General features: G+C 44.6%; 1 protein-coding gene across 1 annotated transcript; it reads right to left on the bottom strand.

Moving 5' to 3' along the window:
* Positions 1-9,039: 9,039 nt before the first annotated feature.
* On the bottom strand, positions 9,040-14,923 carry hmgb2a (high mobility group box 2a). The gene is made up of 5 exons (XM_041186540.1): positions 14,767-14,923; positions 11,615-11,777; positions 11,387-11,529; positions 11,124-11,298; positions 9,040-9,648 (listed from the first exon to the last, which is right to left on the bottom strand). Exons 2-5 carry the CDS (start codon positions 11,762-11,764, stop codon positions 9,478-9,480), a joined length of 639 nt encoding a protein of 212 aa, XP_041042474.1. The 5' UTR covers positions 11,765-11,777; positions 14,767-14,923; the 3' UTR covers positions 9,040-9,477.
* Between the last annotated feature and the right edge of the window lie 698 nt (positions 14,924-15,621).

Genomic DNA, 15,621 nt, shown 5'->3' with positions numbered 1-15,621 from the left:
GAGATGGGTCCTCAGGGACAAGGGCTACCCGGGGCTGTGACTGTTGACACATGTGTGACGGCTTCAGACTGCAGCAGAGCGACGCTATAATGAGGCTCGTGCTGTAGCTCGCACCTTAGTGGAGCAGACCATTGGGATGCTGAATCCAGTGCCTCAAGCAGTCTGGTGGAGCCCTGCAACATAGCCCACAGAGGGTGTCAAGCATCATCATCATTTGCTACGCCCTTTACAACCTGGCACACCAACATGGAGGCGAGCTGGCTGAGGAGGAGATGGAGGAGCTGGAGGTCTCCTTGGATGAGGAAGATGCCAGCGGAGATGAAGGTGAGGAGGTCCTCAGTGGTGACGATGAGGGGATGAAGCCCTCGCACTGGCTAGATGAGGCAGGGCACTCGTGAGGCCCTCATAGCTGCTAGGTCTGTAGAAGATGATGACATGCAGCGAGGTGACCCCGTAGTTCCTCACATCGCAGTTGTGAACATTTAACTCCAGTCTGGCTTATGGCAGCATGAATACCCTCTGTGAGAATGTTCCTGTCATGGAGACATGGTGGAGGCCCTAATAGTAACTCAATTGCAGGAGGATGATGACGACATGCAGTGAGGACACTCCATAAGTCTTCACAAAGCCTCTGAGAATGTCTGACCCTGTCTGGCCTAGGATAGTTCACTTGCGCTCCATGATCAAGACCATACCATAGAGACGCAGCCATGAAACTTTAAAAGCATTTGATTCTTTGTCCGCCTTCAGCACCTGAGCCCCTCAGAAGTACAGCATTAATGGTCACAGATGTTGAAGAGATGGGGGCCGGCCCCCCCTTAAAGGTGCTGAGAGCACACAGAGAGAATAAGAGAACTCTGTGATGCCTGCCCATTACATTCTGGCAGCAATGACCAGCACCGCCGAGGTGCAGGCATCAGTAATGTTTCCAGGGAGTAAAGGGCTAGACCACCACTTTGGTTTGAAGGCTACACAGTGCACAGGGAAGAGGCCCAGGACTGAGACATCTGCCTTTATCTTGCTCATCAGAACAAGGAGCCACAGGCAGGGAGACATTCTTGGTATTTATTAACAATAGTAAACAGTATTTACAAGTGATTAACACCCATGCCCAGGCTGTGCAACTAATTCTCCTTAGCTTTCCTAACCCTACCGCTACTTCTTGGTGCTCCCCGGACATCCACAACGGAGGCAGAGGCAGCCTGCTGACTGTGACGCCCTGTCTGTGATGACCTTGGTGGGTGTCCTCTGGAGGGCCAAGACTTGAAGGGTCCCAGACTGCTTTTGGGGTCCTGCTGCGTGGCAGTGGCACTCTCCTTGGCCTGTGGAGCTGGAGCTGCTGAGGTCACAGGAAGGCTGGATTTGGTTGGGCCGGACACTCCCGGAGTCACGTGGGTGGATGGGCCTGGAGTTGCACCTGCTGATCCTCCTCCCTGTGGGCAACCGTGAGCCCCTGGCTGACTCCTTGCAGGGAAGGGGAGCTGGAGTGAGAACGAGCTGCCCTGCACCCCTCTCGTTTGCACACTGTTGGAGGCCAACGATGGCGTCAGCAATGGAGTTGAGCCCAGGCAGCAATGTAGGAATGAAATCCTGGATCAAGGTCTCCATGGCAGCCACTGTCCTACCAGTGTTGACCTCGGTGCATTGGCATGTCAGCGCTATCACCTCAGCCTGAAGGTGGACAGGCTCCTCCATCGTGCCTTGTAATCTGAGGAGTGCAATGGACATCCCTTCCTGATGTCCCCCGAGCTTGCCTTTGTAGGTCCAGCAACTGTGACATGACCGGATCCAGAGGCTCGTCATCTGCCTCAGACTCAGCAAATTTCTGGCCTTCAGCAGTTCTCTGAGTGCTGGACACCTGGGAAGCCCCTACTATGCTATGGATCAGACAGTGCGATGTGCCCTAGAAAGCCACGTCCCACCGAGGTGTGTATCTCTGCACTGGTGGAGGGTGTGGGTGAGCGCTGTGACTGAACTTTGAGGAAGGTGCCTTCAGATTCCCTTTTGGAGGTTCCTTCTGAGCTTGATTGGAGGCCCTGGGTCATGGACTCCATCAGCTGTTTGGCAGATGTGCCTGCAGAAGCAAGGGGAGATAATTAGTGCTTGGCAGTGGCCTTTGACACAGGACACATCACCCATAGCATGTTTGTCTGATGTATGTTGCACTGCTGGACCCTCGCTTGATAGACCAGCGCCAAACTCATCGTCAGCACAGGACCTGTCCCGCTTGTCACCGGTCAGCCGGATGACTCTATTTTCGAAGTCCGTGAGGACCTTGATCTCCAGCATTCCTCCACCGTTCTGCAACCACTCCTTCCCGTTGTGAGCCAGTTTGTCCTGCATGGAGAGAGATGGGGAGAGTGTATCAGGACCCCTGCCAGGCCAGATGATAAGTACGCCTGGCCTGCGTGGGCAGTGAGTTGTCCCATGGACGGGCTGAAGACAATGGATGTCCGCGTGAGAGAGTGAATGATGATGTCCCTTGCACTGGCAATGAGTGAGGGCCCTGTGGATGTGTGATGGGTTGGCGAGTGTGTGAGCTGAGAGTGATGAGGAGAGTGACTTACCCTGGTGGAACGGAGGAGATCGTTCATCCTCTTGCGGCACTGGGTGTCTATCCTCTTTTGAAGGGCATTGGTGCTGACCACAGCTGGCACCGCCTCCCAAGCCAGATTGGTCACATTGCTGCCCATCCTGCGGCCAAAGCGGGGGTACAAGACATCCGGGCAGGCCTCCACAGCATCCAGCAGTCGCTCGAGGGACCTATCATTAAACTGGGGAAGGGGGGTGCAGTCTTCTTGCCTTTGAGTGCCATGTCTCCCGGGCAGCAGTGGTGAGCTGGAAGCAATGAGCACTGTGCTTGTGGCTGGCCTTTAAACATGGAGCCCTACGTGATGCAATGGCGGACTGATGGTGGATGGGTGAATGAGGAGCCCGCTCGCCATGGAAACGGCATGTTTCCTGGGAGTGCATAAATAATGAGGCGGGTTCGGGATGATACGGCGTGAAAACCAGCCATTGCCGTCAGTGGATAAAATATCGTTTTACCGGCCCGAAACTGCACCTAGTGCAAATTTGGGAAAATTCCACCCTTAATCTGAAGTTGTATATATGCATACGTTGGATACTCAAATGTTCTCTGTAAATAGAAACTGTAAAAATCTAAAGGGGCAGGAAATGTTGTCACTGAAGGTATTGCCTTTCCTGCTGGCTATCAGAGGGTCATGTGATGTTCTTGGAGGCTCCGACCAATGAGCCATAAGCGCGGGTGAATCCAGGGGCGGGGCTTCCTGATAAGAGCCCTGATCGAACATGTAGCATCTAAAAAAGCTCTCTGTAATAAAGTTTATCTTTCTTGTTGAAGCCTGTCTGGTCCGTCAAGTCATTACAGTTACCAACCTTCCTTTTCAGTTTTTTTTTCTCTATCAATTAAAGTGATTGCAGTTCAAAGCAAACAACCAGGCCTTTCTCAAGTACCATAAAGTAGTGATTGCTTGGAAGAGGCCTGCTTGCTGACTGTAGTAAAATGAATTTATGATCCTCTTTTAAAAAAAAATCCCAGATTAGCATCCAGACGCCCAGATCAAGCCACGTCCTTCCATTTTGTAAAAGAAAACTTCAGTCTTGAGAGATATGATTCTAAAATCACAGACAGTCTGGGTCAGCCTCAGACAGTCGCTGGGGGTTTGCGGGGGTGGGAGATGAGGAGAGAGTCGGTACAAGGGAGCAGAGTTTGAACTGGAGGCCAAAACCATAGATTGCGCTCTTCCCAAAATTCAATTGCAGGAAATTTCTGCTCATCCAATACTGCCTGTCAAACAAGTAGCTGGTCAAAACAAAAACAAAAACAGAATTACCTGGAAAAACTCAGCAGGTCTGGCAGCATCGGCGGAGAAGAAGAGTTGACGTTTCGAGTCCTCATGACCCTTCGACAGAACTTGAGTTCTGTTGAAGGGTCATGAGGACTCGAAACTTCAACTATTTTCTTCTCCGCCAATGCTGCCAAACCTGCTGAGTTTTTCCAGGTAATTCTGTTTTTGTTTTTGTTTTGGATTTCCAGCATCCGCAGTTTTTTTGTTTTATTTAGGTAGCTGGTCAAGTTAGGGCTGGAGGTGGCAGGGGTGGGAGGGTGGGGCGGTTGTGGGGGTGGGTGAAGGAAGGCGAAAGAAAGGCAGATCTGGATATCGTCAGCTCGCATGTGGACATTGACATTGCGATTTCAGATGACGGAGGCGTAGCGTGTAATTGAGAAAAATGAGGAAGCCAAGCAAAGGTCTTTGAAGACCTTGGTTCCAACTTTAAGGGCAGGGTTTTCCCCTCGTTGGGCGGGTGCGGCAGACAGGCCAGGGAACGGCTGCAGAACAACCGCCGCCCGTGATCAGGCTCCCACCGCGATTTCACGCTGGCTGGCCAATCAACGGCCAGGGTGAAAGGCACGCTAAGGGCCTCGGCGCTAGCCGGCTGGGGGGGCCGGGAGGAGAGTGGCCGCTGAAGTGTGCGCAAACGCAAGGGAGTGCTCACTGACAGCTCCCTGAAGGCACAGAGTTGCATCAGGGAGCTGAAGGATTATAAAATGAAAAATTAACTTTTTACATATGAGGTAAACATGACTCAGTCACATGAAGAGGGACATGTAAAAAATGATGTTAAAAAATTTTTATTGATTTTTTTTTTTAGTAATCGTTAGAAACCTCATCCCACCCATAGATGAGGTTTTGTTAAAAATGCAAAGGCTGCCTGGCCTATTCGCCCACCTGTCAACTGAACGGTTGAGCGGGCAGTCAAAAATGCTGCTTTATTAATTACTTAAGGGCCTTAATAGGCCTCTTAATTGTCAACAGGTGCGCTGCCGCTTCTCGCATGAGCCCACGAGAGTGCGCATTTATTGCCCATCCCTAATTGCCCTAGAGAAGGTGGTGGTGAGCTGTCTTCTTGAATCGCTGCAGTCCATGTGATGTAGGTACACCCACAGTGCTGTTAGGGAGGGAGTTTGGCCAAGCAACAGTGAAGGAATGGCGATTTATTTCCAAGTCAGGATGGTGAGTGCCTTGGAGGGGTACTTGGAGGTGGTAGTGCTCCCATATGTCTGCTGCCCTTGTCCTTCTACTTGGTAACGGTCCTGGGTTTGGAAGGTGCTGTCTGAGGAGCCTTGGTGAATTCCTGCAGAACATCCTGTAGATGGTACACACTGCTGCTACTGTGCGCTGGTGCTGGAGGGAGTGAAAGTTTTTGGATGGGGTGCCAATCAAGCGAGCTGCTTTGTCCTGGATGGTGTCAAGTTTCTTTATACCATCTTGTCCTACACCACATTGACTGCAGTGGTTCAAGAAGGTGGCTCACCACCATCTTCTCAAGGGCAATTAGGGAGGGGCAATAAATGCTGGCCCAGCCAGTGACATCTACATGCCATGAGCAAATAAAAGGCCTATGAACGCACCAAGCATTTCATTGTGATTGTGCTTCAGATTATAAGGTTATAAATTCATAAGAAATAGGATGAGTTGGCCATTCGACCCCTCCTCTGCTATTCAATAAGACTATGGCTGATGTGATTGCAGCCATGACTCCACTTTCTTATCTGTCCCCCATAACCATTGACTCTCTTGTCGATCAATAATCTGTCTACCTCAGCCTTGAATACATTTAATAATCCAGCTCTCTGTGGATGATAAATCCACAGACTAATGACCATTCTGTAGAATGGGAAACCCCTTAGTTTTAAAATGTGCCCCCTAGCTCTAGATTCAACCAGGAGGCAAACACCCTCACAGCATCTACCCTGTCAAGCCCTCTCATGATCTTATATGTTTCAATAATATCATCTCTCATTCTTCAAAATTCCAATGAACATAGGCCCAGCCTGCTCAATCTCTCCTCATAAGACAACTTCTTCATCCCAGGAATCAAACTAGTGAACCCTCTGTGAACTGCTTCCAATGCAAGTATATCCCTCCTTAAGTAAGGAGACCAAAGCTGTAGGCCTCTAGGTGTGGTCTCACCAATGCTCTCTACAGTTGTAGCAAGCCTCCCCTATTTTTGTATTTTATCCCCATTGCAATAAAGTCCAACATTCCATCTGCCTTCTTAATTACTTGCTGTAAGCTGCATGCTAACCTTCTGTGATTCATGTACAAGGATACCCAGATCACTCTGTACTGCAGCATTCTGCAGTTTCTCTCCATTTAAATAATATTACGCTTTTCCATTCTTCCTGCCAAACCTCACATTGGCCCAGATTATACTCCAACTGCCAAATTTTTGCCAATTCAGTTAACCTCTCTATATGCCTTTGCAGACTCTTTGTATTCTCACAACTTGCTCTCCGGCCTGTCTTTGTGTCATCAGCAAATGTGGCGATAATGAAATCCATCCCTTCATTCTAGACATTAGTATAGATCATAGAGGTCCCAGCACTGATCCTTGTGTCACTCCACTATTTTCAGTTTGCCAACTTTAAAGTTACCCACCTACCTGGACTCTGTTTCCTGTTTGGTAGCCAATCCTCTATCCATGTCCATAAGTCACTTCTAACACCATGAGCTCTCATCTTGTGCAGTAACCCTTTATGTGGCAACTTATTGATTCCCAATTAGAAATCAAAATACACTACATCTACAGGTGCTCCTTTATTCACTCTGTTTGTTACATCCTCAAAGAGCTCCAGTAAATTTGCCGAACATGATTTCCCTTGCACAAGTTGATTCTGTCTGATTGTATTATGATTTTCGAAATGTCCTGCTACTACCTCCTTAATAATGGATTTTCCCAATGACAGAAGTTAGACAGGCTGGCCTATAGTTTCCTTTCTGCCTCCCTTATTTCTTGAATAGTGTTGTTTCATTTGTGGTTTTCCAAGACACTGGGGCCTTTCCAGAAACTGGTTAATTTTGGAAGTTTACAAGCAGTGCATCCATTATCTCTGCTGTCAATTTAAGACCCTAGGATGCAGACCAGCAGGCAATAGTACTGAAGACTTGTGCTCCAGAACTTGCTGCGCCCCTAGCCAAGCTGTTCCAGTACAGCTGTAACACTGGCATCTACTCAGCAATGTGGAAAATTGTCCACATTTCTCCTGTACACAAAAGCACGAGAAATCCAACCCAGCCAATTGCTGCTCCATCAGTCTACCCTTGATCATCAGTAAAGTGATGGAAGGGGTCATGAACAGTGCTATTAGGTGGCACTTGCTTAAAACAACCTATTCACTGACTCTCAGTTTGGGTCCTGCTAGGGTCACACAGCTTATTTTTTAATTCATTCATGGGATGTGGCTTTGCTGGCTGGGCCAGCATTTATTGCCCACCCCTAGTTGCCCTTGAGAAGGTGGTGATGAGCTGCCTTCTTGAGCTGCAGTCCACATGGTGCTGTTAGGAAGGAAGTTCCAGGATTTTGACCCAGCGAAAGTGAAGGAACGGCGATATATTTCCAAGTCAGGACGGTGAGTGGCTTGGAGGGGAACTTCCAGATGGTGATGTTCCCATCCATCCCGGCCCTTGTCCTTCTAGACGGTAGTGGACATGGGTTTGGAAGGTGCTGTCGAAGGAGTCTTGGTGAATTCCTGTAGTGCATCTTGTAGATGGTACACACTGCTGCTGTGTGATGGTGGTGGAGGGAGTGAATATTTGTGGATGTGGTGCCAATCAAGCTGGCTGCTTTGTCCTGGATGGTGTAAAGCTTCTTGAGTGTTGTGGGATCTGCACACATCCAGGCAAGTAGGGAGTATTCCATCACACTCCTGACTTGTGCCTTGTAGATGGTGGACAGGCTTTGGGGAGTTAGGTGGTGAGTTACTCATCGCACAATTCCTAGCCTGACCTGCTCTTGTAGCCACAGTATTTTTATGGCTAGTCCAGTTCAGTTTCTGGTCAATGGTAACCCCCAGGATGTTGTTCAGGTTAAGTGTGCAGAGATTGCAAATGTTAGGTATGACTCATGCTTGATGTTGGTGGTTGAGTGAAGAGGGGATTGTAAATGTAGGCGTATGTAAGGCTAGTGGTTCTTTTGAGGACATGGCATTTCAGGATGCATTCACTGAACTTGACCATAATAAAATTAAATATCTTTCTACACCACAGCCAGAGCAATGCTGCAATGGACAATGGTTACCATCTCCCACTGTCCATCTTAGTGACTTCCTGTGGATAGATGACCTCTTTCCCAGCCACTTTCAGCATCCAAAATACACCTCCCTGTTAGGTGCTATCATAGCTATATATGGTGCAGCCGAAGTGGTGAAAATAGCTATCACTTAAATGAGGCAGCCCAAAGTTTGCCTGCCTCCATTGCAACAGGCTGATTAATTGCTCTGATCCCCCAGCCCATTTTCAGTCCTTAACCAATTTTTTCCTTCAACTTTTACCAGTTTTGCCAAGCATCCAGTTTACCATCTGTAAGTATACTCAAGCCATATTTCTTACAAAAGGTCTTAAATATGCTCACATGCATTTGCAACTCATGAGCATAAGCTAGTTTTCCTTTAGAATAAAATTCTACAAATTTGTCTGTCCCCTCCTTTAAAAGCCTTTGCCTTCTCCCACTGGACACCAATCTTGTGATGCAAAAATAAACAGGCACATCATAAAACGTCCCCATCTGAGGTTTCAGATGGCATCAAGTTTAATAAGTTGTCAGCTAGGTCTCTTGTCCCACTGCACTAGCAGCAATTTCAAATTGTTATGGTCAGCTTTAATTGAAGGGGTAAATCATATTTCCATACAAAAAGCATTTTCTACATCTTTATTATTTGTGTGGGTTACTTTTTAAACCTTCCAACATTATGTAAGCACATTTTCCATTTTTTTTTCAAAATGGAAGTAAATTTTGTCTATTGTTTACTCAAAACATGTTTTGCACACAGGATTCCAAGTCAGCATAGAAAAGAAATGTGTATGTTCAAGGTATCTTAAGTTCATTAGTCAGGAATGTTTCATTTGGAAGGTTGTGCCATTATATCCAGGTCACTCTGCACTGATAACTGCATCAATATCAATCTGTACCCACTTTATAATCTGACTGCAAAAATAATTGCCGACTGCAAGATAATGTTTCAGTTTTATTAAAAAAAGTATTGATTCTTATCATGATCTAACATGAGAAGTTAGCAATCACATGTAGTGACAAAAGATCTACAAAAACCATCCGCAAAAAATTGGTATTAACTGCATGACAAAAAAAATCCTCACTACCTTTGCCATTGAAAATTCCACACAAAACATTAAATAGGCAATAACATTCCATCACTCTGGAGTCCCTCTCTTCTTGAAAGGCTGTGCCTTAAAAAAATCAGCTACTTACAATTAAAACAGTACAGGGCCTGGCTACGCAGTGTAAAAATACAACACTAACTATACACAGTTTTGTACAGTTTCTTTACACCTAAGCCATTGATCCAAATTACAAATGAGTTCACATTTCCTGTCTTTGCAAAAAAAAATAGATCAAGCTTAGACAAAGATCTTTTTTTACATCTGGATTTATTTAATCATCATCTTCATCATCATCTTCTTCTTCCTCATCATCTTCTTCCTCTTCATCTTCATCCTCTTCTTCCTCCTCCTCCTCCTTCTTCTTCTTTGCAGCCTGAGCAGGCTTGGCAGCAGGTTTCTTACCAGCTTCGATCTTGCTTTTGGCACGATAGGCAGCAACTTCCTAGAAAGCAAAATTAAAACAAAAAAGTTACCACAGTACATTCAATACCACTTCACAATATTTCAAAAAATTATTTATTAGACTGTTTCTAACTTGTAGTTGTGAAAAGCTAGCACCTAATAGACCTACACAGAAACTTATCAGGGATGTCTAACTACTTAAAAGTTACACATTTTGACCTGTTGAATTTAATACTCTTTCACAAAATGTGACTCAAAATTCACCAATTTTCTGTAATTCTGAATTTCCCACGCTCCTAACTCTTTTTTAAAAGAATCTACCCCTATAATCCTGTGTCTCTTCTAATACACTGGTGTGTGTGCATCATGCATATTGTCAACTCTACCAACCATAATTCACTTTGTGCCCTCACACGGTTTTCTCAACTATATACACATTCACCAAGATATACAGCAAGATTAACAGCCAATCCCACCCAACGCACTCACTGATAGCTGAGTAGCATGATCCAATGCAGGTAGGTCATTTGGGGGGGGGGGGGGCGCAACAAGCACAAGTGAGGAAATATAGGACACAGCACTGAAATTTGCGGGAGTTTGCACCTGAAGTGAAATTGGGATTTTTTTTTAAAACTTAGAAAAGGATAATAATCTGGAATACCCTGAATGTGGCAAAATCCACAATGTCTGCATTTCTGGGGATGGAGGTGACTGCAGCCAAGCAGAATTCAAACATAAGACATAGCTTATCGGGGCCTAACTTGCACAAGCGTAAACTGGAACATAGAGGAAGAGGCTCCAGAAAATCCACAAATCAGGCAGAGATTCTGCACAAGCTTCAAGCATGATGTAAATTCTTAAGACGAATTTAGCCGTTTGACTAAGAAATGAATAACTGTCAGTAATCAGAATTTTATGCACTCAGTTATACTGGACAAAATGGGGTGCAACATAAATGTGGCAGATATTAGATGATATAGTATAAATATAAAAATGTATTCTTCAGTAATCAAAGGTATGAAATAGTACAGAAGTGAGTACACCCCATCACTTTCAGCTACTCAGCCAAAGTTATAGTCTTCTCCAAGCATAGGGTGAAAGCACACAAAAAATATGCAAAGTTGGGCTAAAATTCATTCCATTGTACTTTTCATATTATGAAACAGATTTCCTTATTTGACTTGAAACTACTCCATCTGCCAAGATGATTTCAAATGGATACCCTTTACAAATAGCAAATTGGAAATATGGTTCAAATGAATAAACCTAACATGGATAAGTTACCTCGTGTAGAGAAGTAAAGCAAATACCGCATAATCAAGTCCTGGTAAATCAAGGTACTTTGGTAAATTGTAGTTAATATGAACACAAGAATGTAGAAACCTGTTAAGATTTTTTTCCCACCAGAAGATGGAAGCAGGGAAAGAATGAATCACTAAGTCAAATATTGGACTTTTCCAGCTTACAGCTGCCAAGATATTTAAAACACGCTAAGCTTTCAAGTGTGCCATTTACCTTTTCGTACTTCTCCTTTAACTTGGATGCCTTCTGCTCATATGGTAGTTTATCCTTGGGTTGCACTGTAGACCACATCTCTCCCAACTTCTTTGCAACATCCCCAATGGACATTCCAGGAGATTCACTCTTGATCTTTGGACGTTTCTCAGAGCAGAAAATGAAAAATGCTGACCTGCAAGAACAAACAAGTTATGAAAAACAAGACATCTGTTGAGAAGAAAAAAAACAATAATCTTGAGCACTTCAACTGCAGTACATACGGTGGTCTCTTGGGGGCATTTGGGTCCTTCTTCTTCTTCTTGTCCCCCTTTTGAGGGACATAGTTCTTCATCTCCCGGTCATAGCGGACCTTGTCATTCTTAGCCAGGTCTTCAAACTTTGACTTCTCTTTGCTTGACATAGTCTAGAAAGAAAACTATTCAAGCTATTACAAATACACAAAAGAAATTTGAAAGCGTTTCAAAACGCAAAACTCAAATCAGTCCCACCTTCCACCTTTCCGAACATTTCTTTGAGAACTCTGCAAAGTTGACGGTGGCTTCAGGGTGTTTCTTTTTGTGCTCCTCTCGACAAGTCTGCACAAAGTATGCGTATGAGGACATCTTGCCCCGGGGCTTATTGGGATCTTTTCTAACCATGGCTGGTTTGTATCTGTGATAAAAAAAAAAATGAAAGCGTTTAAGTCATCCGAAGAATGAAATTTAGGAATAAAACTAGAAAACAGCATAAGTATTGTCCCGGGACATTCTCCCCCTTTATAAAATGTCACCAAGCTGATTTAATTACTCTTTTTTTAAACTTGAATTTCACCCCCACCAACCCCACATCAAGTCAGTTTAAGCACTGTTTAAATAGAGACATCCAAGAGTTTCCCAGCCAATGAATTACCTTTGAAGTATGGACCACAGTCAGCAATGTGATGACCAGGTAGTGTTTTGGTATTAAATAAGCAATGCATTTTAAACTGCTGGAAAGCCATCACCAAACATCAAGAGTGCGCTCCAATTTTTATGAAAAATTAACATTTGGCAGTTTGAAAAGATTTGTTTTGAAGGGATATTTGCCATTATCACAAACTTGAGGTGCAGTTTATTTTTGTAAACCAAGACAGCTTATATTTAGTCGGGATTGCCAAATTTTAAACAATTAATTCAAGGGAGTCATCTCTACAAATGCCCTTCTGAAGCAGTTCACTGTGCTTTAAGGTGAAGTCTTAAGGCTCTATCAGAAGGTGATAAAGCTATACGAGGAGTTGGATTCATTTAGTCCTGCCCTAGACACAGACCCAATGAGCCATATGGCCTCTTTTAGGCACTCTAAACATCTGTAGTTCCTGTTACCTGCCACCATAGCTTCCAAAAATAACAAAATACACATCAAATAGTTAATATCATTACTGCTCATTACATCTAAAAGAAATTGTCAAATATCCAATGTGGTAGAAATTCAGGTGCACCTTTCACTTAACACCCATTGTTTGATATGTGCATTCACCACCAACCCCCCCCAACCCACCACCACCCCCCCCCCCCCCCCCCCCCCCCCACCATCAGACTAACATAATAACCTTTAGGCAAGTAATAGTAAATACCCAATTAAATATTCTTGTGATCCGTTGCTCAGCTATCGTTAAACCCACACAACTACATGCTTACAAGCCAAAGAAAAGCCCACCTGCTACAGAAATTGAATCAAGAAACTGTTGTGCTCTGCAGAATTCCTTGTAGATGGAGAAAAAGTTAAAATGATGCCCTCAATTTAAAAAAAATTACATAACGAACATAGCAGCTCACACAAACTTACATATCTAGAACATACTTTTTTTTTAAAAAAAAATGTCGAAACACAAGTTTTTCCTAATTTCTTAAAACGCAATTCTCCTGAAATATGTATATACACACACACACACAAACCCTAGATTCATTTACTTTTTCACGCTGGTAAAACTTTTACCCACGGCTGATTAAAACAGGAGAAAAAAAATACATATTTTCGAGAAAAAAAACACACACGTATACAGACACACACACACACACAAACCCAAGATTCATTTACTTTTTCACGCTGGTAAAACTTTTACCCACGGCTGACTAAAACTGGAGAAAAAAAAATACATATTTTCGAGAAAAAAGCACACATGTATACAGACACACACACACACACAAACCCAAGATTCATTTACTTTTTCACGCTGGTAAAACTTTTACCCACGGCTGACTAAAACTGGAGAAAAAAAAATACATATTTTCGAGAAAAAAGCACACATGTATACAGACACACACACACACACAAACCCAAGATTCATTTACTTTATCACGCTGGTAAAAAAAACTTTTACCCATGGCTGATTAAAACTGGAGGAGAAAAAAATACATATTTTGGAGAAAAAAAAACACGTATACAGACACACACACACAAACCCAAGATTCATTTACTTTTTCACGCTGGTAAAACCTTTATCCACGGCTGATTAAAAACTGGAGGAGAAAAAAAAATACATATGGGGGGGGGGGGAAACCACATATATACACATACATTAAAAAAATAAAACGCACACACCAGGCTATTGCACATGTTATGTGACCAAAAGAGAAGAAAAAAAACATTAAAAAATCCTTGAGGAAAGGGGGGGGGGGGGGAAGAGTAGCAAAACAAAAAAAATAATAATTTTAAAGATAAATGAAAAATGAGAGAGAGAGAGAGAGAAAATAAAGGGGAAAAAAAAGGGCGGGCTGTGCAAGCAGATGTGGAACTGCCTGGGCGTCCGTCTACCTCCATTTTAACACACACACAATAACCAAGCAGATGGAGCAGGAAAAGAAACAAGAGAAGGGGGGCAGCACTTGCACAAGTGCAACAAGCCAAAAAAAAACACACACACACACACACACAAGAGAGAGGGAGGGAAAAAAAAAGTAAAATGCATTTGCATTTTTTGACGCTGCTTTTTTAAAAAAAAAATTTAAAAAAATAATCATCCGAGGCACACTTTTTAAAAAAAAAAGTCATAAATTCCACCCTACTCCACAACCCCCCCCCCCCACCCTACCCCCAAAAGAAGAATGTAAGTCTGGGCAAATGAGGTATTGGCCTTTTTTTTTTCCTCTTCTTTCCCTCTCGCTTTGCAATCACTGCGCACTTCCATTAAGCAAACACATCGAGCATTGCAACCCAGAGGCGGCCATTTCCAAAAACACAAACCCCCCCCCCCCCCCATTTTTTAGAAAAAAAAATTTGCCTTTCCCAAACCCAAACACGCGCGCAAAAGTTAAATCGCAAAAAAAAATAAAAGAAAGGTCCAAATCGCCGATTTTTTTCAAAAAATATCCCTTTTTTGCCAAATAAAACCTTTTTTTTCCCTCCTCCTCCCTTCACCACCACCCCCCCTCCCTCCCCCGCTCTCTCTCACACACACACTTTATAAAAGCATTTAGGCGAAATAAATGGTTTTTAAAGGGAAGAGAAGTTGTCGCACTTTTTTTTCACAAAATGCATAACATTATTTTAGTTAGTTTTCATTTTTTTTAAAAGTCCATTAGATTTTTTTTTAAAAAGCTACGAGTTTTTTAAATTAAGTATTCCCGCGCGCACATATTTATATATATAGATACCGTACCATTATATACATAGGGATACCTACCAGGCTCACACTACACAAGGCGTCAATGGACTACAAAGCTACACAGGGCGCTGGTTCTCACTATGCTGCTCTTCACCCCAACTTGATTACACGTTTCCTTCCCCGGGCCGCACCCTGTCAATCAGAGCTGCCGTGAGCGCCGATTGGTCGAGGGGGCGGGCCGGCCAGCGTGGGGGGCTACCCGATTGGTCTCCATCCACATCAATACGGGGGGAGAGGCGGGGTCGCGCCACCAGCGAGTTCGGCTGCGCCATTGCTGCCTCCGCGCTCGACAAACCCAAAAAAATCCCCCCCCACCCCCCACTCCACCCCCACCCCCACCCCCCAACCTCTTCCTCTGCTACGGGATGTACCAGTTTGAATCGCAGGCGGTCGCAAGCTGATTGGTCGGCGACCTCCCGGTTTCGTCATCGCCCCGACCACACAAGATTCGAAACGGCTGCAAATCGGAGGCCGATTGGTCGGCCGCCGAGCGGTCACGCCTCTCGCAACCAGCCGTTGGAAGGTCACGTGCCCGCGTTTGAAAAAAAAACGGTCGGCGAGGCTGGAGCGCCGCAGAGACAAAAGGACAGGTGTTAGCGGGCGTCTGCGACAGTGTGAACAGTCCAGAGTCAGGGCAACATTTGGTGGTAGTGGGGAGAGAGATAGAGAGAGATCTCCTGGCCTCTTATGCAACCAATCGAATGGGAAAGGAGGGAGGAGGGGGGCACAAAGTACTGCCCAGCCATTTACTTTTTGTACCGTAGACACCAATTATCGTGCTTTTGCTTTTTGTAATAGTCCACCATTTCCAAGTCTTTTTCCTGGTTTAGCAATTGCTACCTGGGCGGCTTTATTTGATTTTACATAAATAAT

Source organism: Carcharodon carcharias, chromosome 4, assembly GCF_017639515.1.
Source record: "Carcharodon carcharias isolate sCarCar2 chromosome 4, sCarCar2.pri, whole genome shotgun sequence".
NCBI lineage: Eukaryota > Metazoa > Chordata > Chondrichthyes > Lamniformes > Lamnidae > Carcharodon > Carcharodon carcharias.
The sequence above is the reverse complement of the archived record's forward strand: the minus strand, read 5'-3'. Positions and strand labels throughout refer to the sequence as shown.

Bases quoted from the DNA above. Each gene is read 5' to 3' on its own strand.
- hmgb2a (XM_041186540.1), bottom strand. From the start codon at position 11,764: ATGGTTAGAAAAGATCCCAATAAGCCCCGGGGCAAGATGTCCTCATAC. The intron at 11,530-11,614 runs GTGGGACTGATT...TTTTCTTTCTAG, and splicing joins AATGTTCGGAAAGGTGGAAG to ACTATGTCAAGCAAAGAGAA. The intron at 11,299-11,386 runs GTATGTACTGCA...TTGTTCTTGCAG, and splicing joins AATGCCCCCAAGAGACCACC to GTCAGCATTTTTCATTTTCT.